This window comes from Moschus berezovskii, chromosome 5 (genome assembly GCF_049115385.1).
Source record: "Moschus berezovskii isolate FMDL1 chromosome 5, NW_MosBer_1.0, whole genome shotgun sequence".
NCBI lineage: Eukaryota > Metazoa > Chordata > Mammalia > Artiodactyla > Moschidae > Moschus > Moschus berezovskii.
Genome location: NC_142464.1, coordinates 67,386,239 through 67,405,251, shown reverse-complemented (window position 1 = coordinate 67,405,251; position 19,013 = coordinate 67,386,239). Strand labels below are relative to the sequence as shown.

At 37.6% G+C, this 19,013-nt stretch overlaps 1 protein-coding gene across 6 annotated transcripts in view; it reads right to left on the bottom strand.

Annotated features, from left to right (window-relative positions):
* The window catches only part of KLHL5 (kelch like family member 5), a 92,736-nt gene that overhangs the window by 12,857 nt on the left and 60,866 nt on the right, over nt 1-19,013 (bottom strand). For all 6 annotated transcript variants that reach the window (XM_055434186.2, XM_055434187.2, XM_088836284.1 and 3 more), the window contains 2 exons: nt 13,094-13,280; nt 2,608-2,832 (listed from right to left, as the gene is read on the bottom strand). In XM_055434186.2, the coding sequence (XP_055290161.1) occupies nt 2,608-2,832; nt 13,094-13,280 (412 nt within the window). The remainder of the gene's footprint in view (nt 1-2,607; nt 2,833-13,093; nt 13,281-19,013) is intronic.

Genomic DNA, 19,013 nt, shown 5'->3' with positions numbered 1-19,013 from the left:
AGGGAGACCTCTCGGATACAGTGATGTTTGAACAGAAATGTGAATGAAGTTAGGGGAAGAGAAGGTGAGATAAAAGGACTGGTATATACAAAGGCCCTGAGGCATGCTCAGTGTATCTGTGGTATGGACCAGTTGGTGAGTAAGGGGGAGAGAGTAGTGGATGAGGGAAAGGGTGGACTCAGATCATGTAGTGGTCTGGACAATTGTAAGGACTTTTGATTCTACTCTAAATGAGATGGAAAGCCAGTGGAGGGTTTTGGGAAGCGACTTAGCAACAGCAGCAGCAGCATGACATGACCATAGTCAGGTGAGATATAAATACATATCACTTGAAGGCCAAAACACAAATATTGTGATACAAAGACATCTATTTTTGTGAAATCATAGCCAGATGACATAGTCACTGTCCATGCAGGAACTAAATCAACATACCATTCTACTCATTTGTGTCCTACCAGTACTAGCTATAGGAGATTACCTATCTCCAAATATACATAAAACATGGACAATTTTATATTTTTACATGTGTGTGTGAGTGTAAGTAATTTAAAATTTACTTAAGTAAAGATTTCTTCTGTAAGTTCAAACATTATTTTAAATAATGTTTAAAACATTTATTATAACGTAAATTAGTAAGAACAAAGCTGTTCTGGACAACACAAAAATGGAAATAAAGGCTTAAAGAAGACACTTTGAATGATATGATCATTCTCCTTTGAACTTGCTACAGTTCAATAAACTCTTTTGTATGGCACCTAGAACTAATGATAGTATCCCATGCACAATCTCATCTGTACAAGACATAGCTGGATAATGGCCATTCTCATTCTATGTACTATAAGAAATTACATTAGGTTAGAATTGACTTTCTTTTCCCCATAATAGGGGAACGTTTGCAGCTGAATCATACTTTTAACCCTGGATTTTATGCTCAACACAAATTTATAAGCCTCGTTCATGCTGCTTTTAAGACACATCTTCCCATTTTGTGCCTATGTAATAGCTGATTTTATGGACTCAAGATTGCTGTTTTAGTTTTGTTTGCTGAATTTCATGTAGTTAATTTTAAGCTCCTCTCTCAGTACCTTAGCCCCAACTCTCTGGTTTTACTTTCTTATCTAACTTGAAACTTAAGATTATCTTTCATTGAAAGCTAATTCCAACTAGTAGAATCCCTTGTCTCTTTGATCTTGTGCTGTTCCCATTACCATACCAGGCTTCACGCCTAGATAATTTTCATTGACATTTTGGGCAATCTCTACTCTGGTGCTCAGTATTAATAAACTGGGTATAGTATAAAGCCATGCTATTTAAACTCAACTATCTCTTCACTGTTACTCATTCATCTTTTACGATAACCTATCAAATTCTTTATTGCAAGTATTTTAAGCCTTTTCCAAACTGTGATAAACTGACAATATGGTAACAAATTCTCCCTTTCCCAGAAGACATGTCTATTTGCAATGTGATTCTGTAGGTCCTCCCATCAAGAAGTGGAGTCTATTTTTCCACCTTCTGAATCAGGGCTTGCCCATGTGACTTATTTTAGCCAATGGGATACTAGCAAACATGAGGCAAGTAGCAGCTTGAAAAATGTGCATTGGGACTTACCTTCTCTTGCTGCTTTTGAAACCCTGTGACTGCCACCATGAGAAGAATACTGGGCTAGCCTGAATGACTAGAGGCATGTGGCCCAATTGCCTCTGCTGCCTAGGCTGATAGCCTGTGTACCACTATACGTGTGAGTGAGGCCATTCTAGATCAGTCACCAACTAGCCTGCCTGCCTATTCCAGATTCATGAGAAAACCCAGCGGAAATCTTCTAAGTCAGTCCACACCAGAAGAACTGCCCAGCTGATGCACAGATTTATGAGCTAAAGAAATGATTCTTGGTTTAAGCTTCTAAGTTTTGGAGTGGTTTGTTATATAGCAAAATCTGGGTGATATACATACATTTCAAGCCCCATCTAATTTTATAATATGTCCACCTCTTCACTCTCAGCAAACAATTCTTTCCATTTTTTTCTATAAGAAAAGAGAAGTCATCTGATACAAGATCCCTAAATTCTCTTCTGTCCATTTCAAATGAGTCATCAGTTTCTTGAAGATAAAGACAGTGTCTTCCTCATCTTTATATACCTACAGAACAGAGAGCATGGCACACAGCACATGCTAATCAATATTTGCTCAGTGAATTACTGAATTAAGAATGAAAAGTCTCTATCATGACATTCTCTGTGCTACCTCAAAATTTTTCTGCATCTTATTCATTTCTGCTTAAAAACCATGGAATATACATGAAAAAAAATAATGCTAAAGATTTTTAAATAAGCATTTCAATTAGATAACACTGAGTGTCAACATAGAACACACATGTCAAATGGTGGCTTGTCAGTCCATCATGCTACAACATAATTCTTAAATATTCATGTTTTCACTTGTGCTGGCTGCACACACACATGCTTGTTTTCTCTGCTTCTCAGATAACAGGGAGCATGAGGGAATGCTGGTGACTGCTGTTGGCTCAGCAGCTGCGACACTGATCTTCTGCCAGGTAAAGAATGTGAAAATGCCATACAGGCCTATACAAATCTGCAGTTATCTTACCAAGGCCATGCCTATGTGTAGACATAGGAGGCATCACACTCCAAGTTTTTGTTTTAGGGTTGTAGCATTCTACAGTATTCAAAGTCTTCAGTCCATCTCGTCCTCCAACCACGTACAGTTTGTCATCTAACACCGCAACGCCAAACTGCAGCCTCCGCCCATTCATATTTGCTACAGGAGTCCACATATTTGTACGAAGATCATACTTTTCGATGCTTGTTGCCCCTTAATAGTAACAGAAAGAAGTTATGCAAATAAAAAGCTCACCATCATTGAGTATTTTATGAACTTAAGACATATGAAAGTATAGGATTAGCACTGACAATAACACTTCTAATATGCTCCAATAAGCACCTGCATGATCTCTACCTTGCTTGTATCCCTGCCCTCATCTCCTTCTATTCTCTAGTGCATACACTAGACTCTGGTACTAGAAGGTCAAGTGAGAAAGGACTGTCTGTCAAAGAGGGCTGAGAAGTAACAGCCAGAAGGGAAGAAAGCAGGGTAGTTGAGCACGATAGAAGCCAAAGTAAAAAAAAGGGCACAGCTGCTGAGGATCAAGTAAGATGAAGACTAGAAAGGATGACTGAATTTAGCTACATGGAGGTCATTCATGACTTCAGGGAGAGTTCTTTGTTTGAGCAGTTGAGACAGGACTGGGAGGTGAGGAAATGGAGACAATGAGCATCAATCATTCCTCTAAGAAGTCTGGCTACAAAAAGTTGGAGAGAGATAAGAATTATTTGGTGGGTTGAGGAAAGTTTTGTTTTGTTTTTAAAAGTGGATAAACATGAGTTAATGGGAAAGATCTAGCTGTGGGGAAGGAAGCTGAAAATACAGGAGACGGAGGGCTCCTATTTAATGGTGAGAGTTCCTGAGAAGGCACAAAAGGGCAGTATCAGGGCCCAGGTGAGAGGCTGGCTTTTTCATAGGAGGAGGGATACACACTTTACCGAAACCAGGAAGGACAAGAGCTTAAGACTAGATGCAATGCTTTGAGAACCTAAAGAGTGGAAAGTTTAGGGAATGATGGTGTCTATATGTTATTAAGAATTAGAAGATCCAAAGAACTCTTCTGTTTTATGAGGTAAGAACAGTGGAGTTAAGAAAAAAAAAAAAAAGACCTACTCCTCTGAACAAAGAGCCAACCCTCAGTTAGTTCAGTTCAGTTCAGTTCAGTTCAGGCTCTCAGTCGTATCTGACTCTTTGCAACCCCATGAACCGCAGCAAGCCAGGCCTCCCTGTCTGTCACCAACTTCTGGATCCACCCAAACCCATGTCCACTGAGTCGGTGATGCCATCCAACCATCTCATCCTCTGTCGTCCCCTTCTCCTCCTGCCCTCAATCTTTCCCAGCATCAGGGTCTTTTCCAATGAGCCAGCTCTTCGCATCAGGTGGCCAAAGTATTGGAGTTTCAGCTTCAATATCAGTCCTTCCAATGAATACCCAGGACTGATCTCCTTTAGGATGGACAGATCGGATCTCCTTGCAGTCCAAGGGACTCTCAAGAGTCTTCTCCAACATCACAGTTCAAAAGGATCAATTCTTCAGTGCTCAGCTTTCTTTATAGTCCAACTCTCACATCCACACACGACCACGGGAAAAACCATAGCTTTGACTAGACGGACCTTTGTTGACAAAGTAATGTCTCTGTTTTTTAATATGCTGTCAAGGTTGGTCATAACTTTTCTTCCAAGGAGTAAGTGTCTTTTAATTTCATGAATGCAATCACCATCTGCAGTGGTTTTGAAGCCCAGAAAAATAAAGTCAGCCACTGGTTCCCCATCTATCTGCCATGAAGTGATGGGACCGGATGCCATGATCTTAGTTTTCTGAATGTTGAGCTTTAAGCCAATTTTTTCACTCTCCTCTTTGACTTTAAGAGGCTCTTTAGTTCTTTACTTTCTGCCATAAGGGTGGTGTCATCTGCATATCTGAGGTTATTGATATTTCTCCCAGCAATCTTGATTCCAGCTTGTGCTTCCTCCAGCCCAGCATTTATCACGATGTACTCTGCATATAAGCTAAATAAGCAGGGTGACCATATACAGCCTTGACGTATTCCTTTTCCTATTTGGAACCAGTCTCTTGTTCCATGTCCAATTCTAATTGTTGCTTCCTGACCTGCAGGTTTCTCAAGAGGCAGGTCAGGTGGTCTGGTATTCCCATCTCTTTCAGAATGTTCCACAGTTTATTGTGATCCACACAGTCAAAGGCTTTGACACAGTCAATGAAGCAGAAATAGATGTTTTTCTGGAACTCTCTTGCTTTCTCCATGATCCAGCGGGTGTTGGCAATTTGATCTCTGGTTCCTCTGCCTTTTCTAAAACCTGCTAGAACATCTGGAAGTTCACGGTTCACATATTGCTGAAGCCTGGCTTGGAGAATTTTGAGCATGACTTTACTAGCGTGTGAGATGAGTGCAATTGTGTGGTAGTTTGAGCGTTCTTTGGCATTACCTTTCTTAGGGATTGGAATGAAAACTGACCTTTTCCAGTCCTGTGGCCACTGCTGAGTTTTCCAAATTTGCTGGCATATTGAGTGTAGCACTTTCACGGCATCATCTTTCAGGATTTGAAATAGCTCAACTGGAATTCCATCACCTCCACTAGGTTTGTTCGCAGTGATTCTTCTTAAGGCCCACTTGACTTCACATTCCAAGATGTCTGGCTCTAGGTGAAGGATCACACCATCGTGATTATCTGGGTTGTGAAGATCTTTTTTGTATAGTTCTTCTGTGTATTCTTGCCACCTCTTCTTAATATCTTCTGCTTCTGTTAGGTCCCTACCATTTCTGTCCTTTATTGAGCCCATCTTTGCATGAAATGTACCCTCGGTATCTCTAATTTTCTTGAGGAGATCTCCAGTCTTTCCCATTCTCGGTGGTGGCCAAGAGGAGCTACACCACATCCGAGGTAAGAAGCAGCAGCTGCACTTTGCTGGAGCAGCTGTGAAGAGATACTCCACATCCAAGGTAAGAGAAACCCAAGTAAGACGGTAGGCAATGAGAGAGGGCATCAGAGAGCAGACAGACTGAAACCACAATCACAGGTCAATCTGATCACACAGACCACAGCCCTGTCTAACTCAATGAAACTAAGCCATGCCAGGTGGGGCCACCAAAGACAGACGGGTCATGGTAGAGAGGTCTCACAGAATGTGGTCCACTAGAGACGGGAATGGCAAACCACTTCAGTATTCTTGCCTTGAGAACCCCATCAACAGTATGAAAAGGCAAAAAGATAGGACACTGAAAGATGAACTTCCCAGGTCAGTAGGTGCCCAATATGCTATTGGAGATCAGTGGAGAAATAACTCCAGAAAGAATGAAGGGATGGAGCCAAAGCAAAAACAACACCCAGTTGTGGATGGGACTGGTGATAGAAGCAAGGTTCGATGCTGTAAAGAGCAATATTGCACAGGAACCTGGAATGTTAGGTCCATGTATCGAGGCAAATTGGAAGTGGTCAAACAGGAGATGACAAGAGTAAACATTGACATTTTAGGAATCAGCGAACTAAGATGGACTGGAATGGGTGAATTTAACTCAGATGACCATTATATCTACTACTGTGGGCAGGAATCCCTTAGAAGAAATGGAGTAGCCATCAAGAGTCCAAAATGCAGTACTTGGATGTAATCTCAAAAATGACAGAATGATCTCTGTTTGTTTCCAAGGCAAACCATTCAATATCATGGTAATCCAAGTCTATGTCCTGACCAGTAATGCTGAAGAAGCTGAAATTGAACAGTTCTATGAAGACCTACAAGATCTTCTAGAACTAACACCCAAAAAAGATGTCCTTTTCATTATAGGGGACTGGAATGTAAAAGTAGGAAGTCAAGAAACACCTGGAGTAACAGGCACATTTGGCCCTGGAGTACAGGGCAAAGGCTAACAGAGTTTTGCCAAGAGAATGCACTGGTCATAGCAAACACGCTCTTCCAACAACACAAGAGAAGACTCTATACATGGACATCACCAGATGGTCAACACCAAATTCAGATTGATTATATTCTTTGCAGCCGAAGATAGAAAAGCTCTATACAGTCAGCAAAAACAAGACCGGGAGCTGACTGTGGCTCGGATCATGAACTCCTTATTGCCAAATTCAGACTTAAATGGAAGAAAGTGGAGAAAACCACTAGACCATTCAGGTATGACCTAAATCAAATCCCTTATGACTATACAGTGGAAGTGAGAGATAGATTTAAGGGACTAGATCTGATAGACAGAGTGCTTGATGAGCTATGGACAGAGGTTCATGACATTGTATAGGAGACAGGAATCAAGACCATCTCCAAGAAAAAGAAAAGCATAAAAGCAAAATGGCTGTCTGAGGAGGCCTTACAAATAGCTGTGAAAAGAAGGGAAGCAAAAAGCAAAGGAGAAAAGGAAAGATAAACCCATTTGAATGCAGAGTTCCAAAGAATAGCAAGGAGAGATAAGAAAGCCTTCCTTAGTGATCAATGCAAAGAAATAGAGGAAAACCCTCAGTTATGAAGAGTTCAATTAGTATCTACTTTCTCTCTTCTAAGCGTCTAATACAACATGCAATCAGTGCTATTCTTATAGCACTACAATCAAGACAAGCATTTATTCTAAAACATTTGCACAACTAGGTCATCAGAGCACTGATGCTATTGATGTCTCCTAAAATTTAAAAATAGTGTTGCCATTATACATATGGTGAGAAACCTTGAAAGTCTTTAATACATGTGTATATGCATATTTTTGTTGTTGTTTAGTTGATAAGTTGTGTCCGGTTCTTTTGCAACCTGATGGACTGCAGTCCGCCAAGCTCCTCTTTCCATGGGATTTTCCAGGCAAGAATACTGCAGTGGGTTGTCATTTCCTTCTCCAGGGGATCTTCCAGACCCAGGAACTGAACCCATAGCTCCTACCGAGTCCCTTACATTGCAGACAGGCAGACTCTTTACTGCTGAGACACCAGGGCTGTGTGTATGCATATATTTTTCTTAAATTAGTTTTACTATTTTTATTTACCTGATAAAAGTTTTAAGTTATTTGAGACAAATGCCGAGTCTTTGTCCATCGTTACAATCTCAAATGTCATATAATAGATTCTGTTGTATATAGCAGCTGTTGAAAAGTAATTTTGAATTTGAATAATCTTTGTGATTTTTAGCCAAAATGAGACTTTACTGATCCAAATATTTTATGTAATAGTATACCTGGATCACCACTCTAAACTTGACCTTAAAAACTTCTTTCTTCCTCAAATAAAAAGTCCCTGCTAATTATCTCTCCTCACTAATGAATTTAAACAAGATTTCTAATTTGAATTTTAAGTTATTCCTTTTAGATCCAGTTCACTAAGCAGTATCAGAGTCATATGAACTAGTAACTAAAAATTCTTTTGTTAATATCAAATGTAATTCTTTTTTTTTTTAGGTGATATCTCATTGTGACTTTTATTTGCATTTCTCTGATTAGCAATGCAGAGCATCTTTACATGTCCCATTGACTGTGATTTCTTCAGAAAAGTGTTAATTCAGGTCCTTTGAACATTTTAATTCTTAAAGATGTAAGATTTTAAAATCTGAAACATGTATCTTAAAAAATGTTATCTCCAAATAACAAAATCTTCAGTTCAGTTCAGTCGCTCAGTCGTGTCCGACTCTTTGCGACCCCATGAATCCCAGCACGCCAGGCCTCCCTGTCTTAGTAATTGTAAAAATCCTATGTAAAAGCTTGGAACTTCCCTAATTTATACTGAAGGATTGACCTTTAAAAAAAAAGTAAGCACAAATATATCCTGATATCATTTTAGTGGCTATTTAGAACCATTACTAGCTCATTTGGGGGGTCTATACTAAACAGATATATGAAGGGACCGAGAACTCAATAATCAGACTCCAATCTAACTAATGCAAATTGCTCTTCATTATGAAGACATTGGGAATAAGATAAGGCCTGGGAAGATAGCTTGAGTAGGACAGAACCTCAGAGTATTTGATTATTAAGAGAGACTTAGAAATAAATTTGGTCAAACTGCAAATGCCAGATTACAGAAAGTCTTGAAACCTAGAGAGAGGAATTTATACCTTGCGCAGTAAAGAAATAATACCTTGTGCTGAAGCTTTTGAGCAGAGCAGTGGCATGTTAACAGAAGAGTTAACATGGGAATTAAGCAGAGTATAGTGTCCAAAGTCAAAATGCCTATCTGCATCTTGATTCCATCACTAATTAGCTGTGTGAGTCTAGGAAAGTTATTTAACTTCTCTGTCTCAGTATCCTCTTCTGTAAAAGAGGGCAGTAATAACATCAGCTCTGAAAGTTGCTAGGAAGATGAAATGAAACAAGGCAGGTCAAGGCCTCAGCATAATGCCTGACATTTATTAACAATATAATGAATGCTACTCCCACAAAATTAACATAATCAAAATTTGTGAGTTGAGAGAAGGCTAACTGGAATTATCAAGACAGCAGCACAGATTTGGAAGAATGAGGAGTCATTTGAAAGAAGTCACTTGGTGACTGTCAGAATGTAACTTTGAGAGAGAGAAGAGAGGAGATAAGTACTGTTTACTTGGCTACTTAGAATTCAAGTTCGTTTCCCAAGTTTGGGGACTCTTCCTATGTATGTATGAGCCTTGATGGGAGCCAGGAACCTATCTCCCAGAAAACTGAAAAGGCAGATCTTTCTTTTTTAAAAAAATTTTTATTGGAGTATAGTTACTTTACAATGTTGTGTTAGTTTCTACTGTACAGCAAAGTGAATCAGTCATATGTATACATACATACATTCTGGACTTAAGACAGTCATTGTCTTTGGAATTTTAGGGCCTATCACTGACCTAAAGCTAGTCAAATGGATGTCTGAACCTGGAATTTAAAACCTAAAGCAGGATTTATAAAGAAGCAGGGACAGTGGATGTAGTCCTATCCATTTCTTAATAGCCTTCCAATAAATTCCTTATTTGCTTAAATGAGCCAGAGTTGATGTCCTCTGAAGAGCACTGAACTATGATCACAAGTTCTCAGGTCTGAAAGACACAATCAGAGAAGATTTGAATACATGACGTTTAAGGTGAAAACCAAACGTCAAACAGGTATTTTATAGAAGTTGGAAATATGAGAATAAAATCAAAGTGCAAGACTTATTTTGTGGAATCTAAAATATGACACAAATGAACTTATCTACCAAATAGAAACAGACTCACAGGCATAGAGAATAGATGTGGTTGCCAAGGAGGAGGGGAGGTGGGGGAGGGATGAACTGGGAGTTTGGGATTAGCAAATGCAAACCATTTTATACAAAATGTTAAACAAATTATATAGCACAGGGAACTATATTCAATATCTTATGATAAACCATCATGGAAAAGAAAATAAAAAAGGATGTATACAGAACTGAATCACTTTGCTATAGAGCAAAAATTAACACAATACTGTAAATCAACTATACTTCAATAAAATAAATTATAAAAATCAAAATATGAGAGTATAATTAATACAGAGATAACAGTTAAAGCCTTGAAAAAGGGAAGGAAAGACTGAGGAGAAGAGTAAGTGATGGTAATGACAACAAAGCTAAGCACCAGTTCCAGACATATAGCAGGTTATTTAGTAAGTGTTTGCAGATCAGTTATCTGGACAGTGGATGTCTCCAAAAATGTTCAGATACTTACATTATAACTCCAATCAGTTATCTTAATGTATTTCTATAACACTGAGTCATCAAGTCTATATTTAAAACTTAAGCATATATATATATATATATATATATAGCACTATATGCTCTGTGCAATAATAGCTATATTTATATTTATTTATATTTTATAACCTAAAAGTTAAATAACAATGCAAGGTTTTCAATTAGAGCTCATGTTTTGATATTTCTTAGAAATAGCATATAGAGGAGAAACCTTTAGATATGATCACTGCATCAAGTGTTTTGGTCATACAAGTAATACAAGAGAACTGAAACCACAGAGATAGCCAGAAGTCAGAGGTATTGTCAGGAGCCTGCAAATTATTAGTATTAGGAATTCAGAGGAAGAGAAGATCAATGTATGCTGAGAAAAAATACATATACATAAACAGAAAGCTTCTAGCACAATACCTGGCATTGAGTAGGCTTTGAGCATGGTGTTTGTTATTATTAATGTTACTAAGAATAACAAATGCTGCAAGAAGGGTACAAAGATTTCCAGATACTGTTGACCTAGATTTCCTGCATATTTATATTTACATTTGTTTTCTATGTAAGTATATGGGTATGCATGAATGTTTTTCTGAACTGTTTCATCAGAGTAAGTTGCAAAAATGAAGACCATACATGCTTAGTCGTTCAGTTGTGTCTGACGCTTTGTGACCCCAGACTCTGGCCCGCCAGGCCTCTCTGTCCATGAGATTTCCTAAGCAAGAATACTGGAGTGGGTTGTCGTATCCTCCTCCAGGAAATCTTCCTGACCCAGGAACTGAACCCACATCTCCTGAATTGCAAGTGGATTCTTTACCATTGAGCCATTGGGAATCACGATGCCCCTGTATCCCTAAATATTTCAGTGTTGCTTCTTCTAAACCAGAAATCCTCTTACAAAATCACAATACAATCATCAAAATCTGGACATTAACATTTATATAATGCTGCTATCTAATCTACAGACCTTATTTGGATTTCATCATTTGTCCCAATTATGGCTTCCCTGGCAGCTCAGCTGGTAAAGAATCTGTCTGCAATGCAGGAGACTCCGGTTTGATTCCTGGGTTGGGAAGATTCACTGGAGAAGGGATAGGCTACCCATCCAGTATTCTTGGGCTTCCCTTGTGGCTCAGCTGGTAGAGTCTGCCTGCAATGTGGGAGACTTGAGTTCGATCCCTGGGTTGGGAAGATCCCCTGGAGAAGGGAACAGCTACCCATGCCAGTATTCTGGTCTGGAGAATTTCATGGACTATCCATGGGGTTGCAAAAAGCAGACACGACTGAGCAACTTTCATTTTAATGTCCTTCAAAGTAAAAGAAAATTCAAGATGACGTATTGTAACAGCTGTCATATCTCTATGATCTGAGACAAATTCCTAAATCCTTTTTTTTTTTTTGTATTTCATGATGTTGATATTTTGGAGTACTTCAGATAAGTTATTTTGTAGCATGTCTCTCAATTTGAATTTGTTTGTCTTTTTCTTATGATTAAGTTCAGATTATATACTTTTGGCAAGAATACCACAGATGTCCAGGTGAGTTCTCAGTAAATCAAATAAGCACAGGCTGCTGGTTAGTGTCTTTACTGGCAATATGACCTTTGATTATTTGGTTTAGGTGTTGTGTGTCAAGTTTATCTATCATAAGATATAATTTATGCTTGACTAATAAGCAAGTGATTAGGAGATACTTTGAGACTAAAGATCCTGCTCTCAAAAACTTTCACCTATGAGTCTCAGAGAACTGATGATTGACTGAATTACTTATTAATATGATGATTGCCAAATGGTGATTTTTCTAATCCCATCTTTGCTTCTATATTTTAATTAGTTGATATTCTACTGTAAGGAAGAGCATCCCCTTCTCCTTCTATTTGCATCAGTATGATTCCATGAATACTTATTTATAATCTTTTGCTACCATTATTTATTTTGATGTTGAAATTATCCCAGGTTTGGACAGTGGTAGCCTTACAAACCTTACAAGCCTTACAAAAGCTGTATCTCTTGACTTGTTTCCATCATTGGGCACTTCCTTACTTTCTGGCACCACAAGTTGTTCTAGGCTTATCTTGTACTTTTCCTACCTCAGCGCTAGAATCAGCTATTTCTCCAAGGAGCTCATAAGACTTAGTTATTACTAATTCATTTTTTCTGTTCCTTTCAAAAAGATACATGTACCCCAATGTTAGCTGCAGCACTATTTACAATAGCCAAGGCAAGAAAGCAACCTAAATGTCCACTGACAGATGAATGGATAAAAAAGATGTGGTATACATATATATATACTATATATAATAAGATATACATATATAATGGAATACTACTCAGCCATTAAAAAGAACAAAATAATGCCACTTGCACCAGTATGGATGGACCTAGAGATTGTCACACTGAGTGAATTAAGTCAGAGAAGGACAAACATCATATGATATAGCTTATATGTGGAATCTAAAAAAAAGGTACAAATGAACTTCTTTACAAAAGAGAGACAGAGTTACAGATGTAGAAAACAATCTTATGGTTAACAAGCAAAAGAGGGGAGGGATAAATGGGGAAACTGGGATTGACATATACACATTACTATATATAAAATAGATAACTAATAAGGACCTATTGTATAGCAAAGGGAATTCAATATTCTGTAATGATCCATATGGGAAAACAATCTTAAAAAGAGTGGATATATGGCTATGTATAGCTGAATCACTTTGCTGTACACCTCACACTAATAACACTGTGAGTCAACTATACTTCAAAGAAAAACAAAAATTCATTTTGTATGTTTCTTCAGATAAAAGATTATTTAATACCTTTTGTTGAATCCATTCCTCCAACTGCAAATAATGTGCCAACAGTTGACTTCCTAGGTTTTGTCCGAGGACTCTGTAACATGGGCCGTCTCTCTGGTAGTAAGTGATACTTCATTGCTTCCATAATTAGTTTCTGACATTCTATATCATCTCGAAAAAGTGCATTATTTTCCATGTCTGCTAGGAACTAGAAAAAAATAGTGAGTATGTATACTGACTGACTGAGAAAATAATAAGGCTAAAAGAATAAACACAAATGCTCACAAATGGAAATTATCTCATTAAAAAAAATCCAAGTCTGGACATCTATTTTTAACTAAAATATTCAACAGTTACAAAATTTACATTTTACCGAAAAACAGAACTAAGGAAAAGTGGCATGCTTCAAAATCTTAATAGTGCTTATCTCTGGGTAGTGGGGAAACCGATGCTTTTTAAAATAATTTTCTGGTATGTTTCTATATTTTCCGATTTTCTAAAATAAATCATTTTACTAAGTTAGAACTAGTTTTAATTGAAGAATAATTATAAGTGGGAGTTGACTAATTAGATTGCATTTATCTGATCTCTCTGAAGAATGTTCAACCAGCAACAACAGTAAAAACAAACTTTCCAATTTTTCCAAGGGTCAAAGAACTCCAAATGGTGATTATTTTAAAAGAACTAAAATTCCTTGTACTTCACTGAATTCTACATTTTTTACCTATGAAATTTAACATAAATGCATAAGCAGCTTTAAAAGATGAATTAAAAAAAAAAGATGACTTCCTCGTCTTTTGTGCTTGGTTCTCCACCCCTCTACTTACCTCTTTATTGTCTTGTTTCTTTCATTTAGGATACTAATTCATATGAACTTAATTTTTAAATCAGAGAAATGCAAATCAAAACCACAATGAGGTACCATTTCACGCCAGTCAGAATGGCTGCTATCCAAACGTCTACAAGCAATAAATGCTGGAGAGGATGTGGAGAAAAGGGAACCCTCTCACACTGTTGGTGGGAATGCAAACTAGTACAACCACTATGGCGAACAGTGTGAAGATTCCTTAAACAACTGGAAACAGAACTGCCATACGACCCAGCAATCGCACTCCTGGGCATTCACACCAAGGAAACCAGAATTGAAAGAGACACGTGTACCCCAATGTTCATTGCAGCACTGTTTATAATAGCCAGGACATGGAAGCACCCTAGATGTCCATCTGCAGACGAATGGATAAGAAAGCTGTGGTACATATACACAATGGAGTATTACTCAGCAGTTAAAAAGAATACATTTGAATCAGTTCTAATGAGGTGGATGAAACTGGAGCCTATTATACAGAGTGAAGTCAGCCAGAAAGAAAAACACCAATACAGTATACTAACGCATACATATGGAGTTTAGAAAGATGATAACGATAACCGTGTATACGAGACAGCAAAAGAGACACAGATGTACAGAACAGTCTTTTGGACTCTGTGGGAGACGGTGAGGGTGGATGATCTGGGATAATGGAATTGAAACATGTATATTATCATAAGTGAAACAAATTGCCAGTCTAAGTTCAATGCATGATACAGGATGCTTGGGGCTGGTGTACTGGGATGAACCAGAGGGATGGGATGGGGAGGGAGGTGGGAGGGGTATTCAAGATGGGGAACACAATGTATGGCAAAACCAATATAATAATGTAAAGTAATTAGCCTCCAATTAAAAAAATAAATAAATAAACACAGTATGAGTTGAGAAATACTTTTTCTTCTAAATGAATAGCTAGTTCTAGACCAAAATAATTCCCTCCATTTCCCAACTGAATTGACCCTTGGTCATAGTAGTCTCAAGATATATGAGCTCTGTCTTTCGATTCTCTATTCTGTTCCACTGACGTATTTGTCTATTCCTTTCCTAATACTACAGTATCTTTTTTAAAAAGTCTTTATTGAATGTGTTACGATATCGCTTGTTTTATGATTTGGTTTTTTTGGCCATGGGGCATGTAGGATCTTACTTCCCAGACCAAAGATGGAAACAGTACCCCCGGCATTGGAAGGCGAAGTCTTAACCACTGGACTGCCAAGGAAATCCCTATTACAGTGTCTTATGACATTTTTTGCTTATCTGACATAAATCTACCTTCCCTCTTCATTATAATAATTTTCTGGGCTATTTTTGAGTCTTTACTTTCCATATAAACTTAAGACAGATTTGTCTAATTCCCTTCACCATCTGATCCTGTTTGAATTCTAATAGGAACTGCATTAAATTTACTAATTTTGGGAGAATTTATATTTTTATAATACATCTTTCAGCTCAAGAAGCCATCCCATTGTTTAGTTTTCTTCATGTAGGTATCATATCTTTTATTAAATATATTCCTACAAGTTTTATTATTTTCTTTGCTAATTATTGAATTTCCACTTTGCATTTTTGCTGGAGGACAAAAATTCTATTGATTACTGCATACTTGTATTTTAACCTACTACTTCACCACATTCCCTTATAAAACTCTACCTGTTAGGCATACAATCATAATAACTGCCAAATAGGGATAGTTACACCTTTTTGTAATGTATATACCAAGTAAATCATTTTCATTTCATTGATGCAATTGCTAAAATCTTCCAAGCAATGTTAAATAATTAGAGAGATAAAGAGTATCGATCTTATAGTTTAAACTGATATGGTTTCAGTGTTTTACTATTTAGGATAATAGTTACTATAGCATTTAATTTTTTACTATTTAAATAATTTATCTTTATTATAGATATGTTGTTTTCTTCTCTCCCTAGAGTTTTAAAATTAAGAATGGTTAATTTTTTCCAAATATCTTCTATACAGCTAGTGATATGATTATATGGCTTTTTCTCCTTTAAATTATTGATATAATTACCTTGACAGATTTCCTAACACTCAACCATTCTTATATTCTTGGAAAGAGATCTTCCTGGTCATAGTGTATTACCCTTTTGATATACTGAAGAACTGTATTTGACAACATAAGGTATATTTTATATACTGTATAATTCACCATTTCAAGTATACAGTTCAATGATCTTTAGTAAATTTACCAACTTGTGTAACCATTACTATAAAAACAGTTTTGGGACATTCTCACCCTGATTAGATCCTGAATGTCCGTTTACTGTTAATCTCGGTTCCTATCTTCTGCTCCAAGCTCTAATCTGTCTCTACAGATTTGCCTTTAGATGCTTCGAATAAATTGGATCATACAATGCATGGTCTCCTGCATCTTGCTTTTTTCATTTATCATGTTTTTGAGGTTCATCAATGTATAACATGTATCAGTATCCATTTCTTTTTACTGCTGAATACTACTTCATTGTATGGGTGCATCATATTTTATCTAACCATTCACCAACTGATAGGCACTTCAGTTCAGTTCAGTCGCTCAGTCGTGTCCGACTCTCCGTGACCCCATGAATCACAGCACGCCAGGCCTCCCTGTCCATCACCAACTCCCGGAGTACACTCAAACTCATGTCCACAGAGTCGGTGATGCCATCCAGCCATCTCATTCTCCGTCGTCCCCTTCTCCTCCCGCCCCCAACCTTTCCCAGCATCAGAGTCTTTTCCAGTGAGTCAACTCGTCGCATGAGGTGGCCAAAGTATTGCAGTTTCAGCTTTAGCATCAGTCCCTCCAATGAACACCCAGGATCGATCTCCCTTAGAATGGACTGGTTGGATCTCCTTGCGGTACAAGGGACTCTCAAGAGTCTTCCATTCAAGTTTTTGGCTATTATGAATAAGGCTGCTAAAAACATTTGTGTTCAAGTCTTTATGTAGATATGTTTCCAGGAGTAGAACTATCAGGTCATATGGTACATTTATGGTAACTGTTTAAGAAACTGCCAAACTGTTTTTGAAGGTGTCTGCCACTCCAGTGTTCTTGCCTGGAGAATCCCAGGGACGGGGAGCTTGGTGGGCTGTCGTCTATGGGGTCGCACAGAGTCGGACACGACTGAAGCGACATAGCAGCAGCAGCACTGTTCATATTACCACCAGCTATCTATGAGGGTTCCTGTTTCTCCACATTCTCACCAACAATTATTACTATTTTCTCTTTTCAGCCACTTGAGTGGGTGAAAAATGTGAGTTTACTTTGTATTTACTTAATGGCTAATAATGCTGAGAATATGTTCATATTTTGATAATGGAAGAGAAGGAAGTCTCCAACAAAAGTAACTGTAAAATAGTTTGTGGCATCTAGCAACTGAGAACAGCAGGCCAAAGGCAAAAAAAGCTAAATTGAGACAGAAGTCTCAACATAGAGAACAGACTGGTGATTTTTAAGGGGGAGGGGGTGGAGGGAAAAATGGAGTGGGAGGTTGGGGTTAGCAGATATAAATTATTATATATAACTGATACCACAGAAAACTACATTCAGTATCTTATGATAAACCATAATGGAAAGGAATATTAAAAAGAATTTATACATGTGTATAACTGAATCACTTTGATGTACAATAGAAATTAACAATATTGTAAATCAACTATACTTTAATAAAAACAAATATTAAAACTGAAAAAAAAAGATGTTAGTCTCAAGATCTAAGGCAGAGTGTAAATTCTGATATTAATCATTCCATGTTATCCTATGCACACAAAATATAGCTATACTTGTTACAAGTCATTAATGAATACGCATCAAATGGCTCATTTAGATTAATCTCAGTGTTTCTATTACTTGTTATATATAAATGCTTTAGTCCTTTCTAAATAAAAGTGTGGAAAAAATTGTAGAAAGTAAAGTCTTAGAAGACTCAACAGTTACTACAGTAAAATATATTTCTTAGCATGCTGACAGCATCTATAATTTATGAATAAATGGGATTAATTATACTTAAGTAGAGAGATGACAGTAATGGAAGAAAATATGAATCCAGTAATATAAGCATCAGATGAATGGAAGACCAGATATTACTCGGAAAATGATTCAGAAGGCACTGAGAAAGGACTACAAAATACAGACTCTCATATACTCTGCATTTTAGGGTAATACCATGTACTTTCTCTGCCAGAAAAGAATGGCAAATTATTAAAGTGGAAACATTTAGAAAAGATGAGAAACATGTTCAATTTGTAAATTTTTATCTTCATTCACATACTTGACAAGGCCTTGCAAATAGCTGAGAAAAGACGAGAAGCTAAAGGCAAAGGAGAAAAGGAAAGATATAACCATCTGAATGCAGAGTTCCAAAGAATAGCAAGGAGAGATAAGAAAGTCTTCCTCAGCGATCAATGCAAAGAAATAGAGGAAAACAACAGAATGGGAAAGACTAGAGATCTCTTTAAGATTAAAATTAGAGATACCAAGGGCACATTTCATGCAAAGATGGGCTCAATAAAGGACAGAAATGGTATGGACCTAACAGAAGCAGAAGATATTAAGATGGGGTGGCAAGAATACAGAGACGAACTGTACAAAAAAGATCTTCACAACCCAGACAACCACTATGGTAGGAACACGCACCTAGAGCCAGACATCCTGGAATGTGAAGTCAAATGGGCCTTAGGAAGCATCACTGCAAACAAAGCCAGTGGAGGTGATGGAATTCCAGCTGAGCTATTTCAAATCCTAAAAGATGATGCTGTGAAAGTGCTGCACACAATATGTCAGCAAATTTGGAAAACTCAGCAGTGGCCACAGGACTGGAAAAGGTCAGTTTTCATTCCAATCCCAAAGAAAGACAATGCCAAAGAATGTTCAAATTACCACACAATTGCACTCATCTCACACGCTAGTAAAGTAATGCTCAAAATTCTCCAAGCCAGGCTTCAACAGTACATGAACCATGAACTTCCAGATGGATTTAGAAAAGGCAGAGGAACCAGAGATCAAATTGCCAACATCAGCTGGATCATAGAAGCAGCAACAGAGTTCCAGAAAAACACCTACTTTTGCTTTATTGACTATAC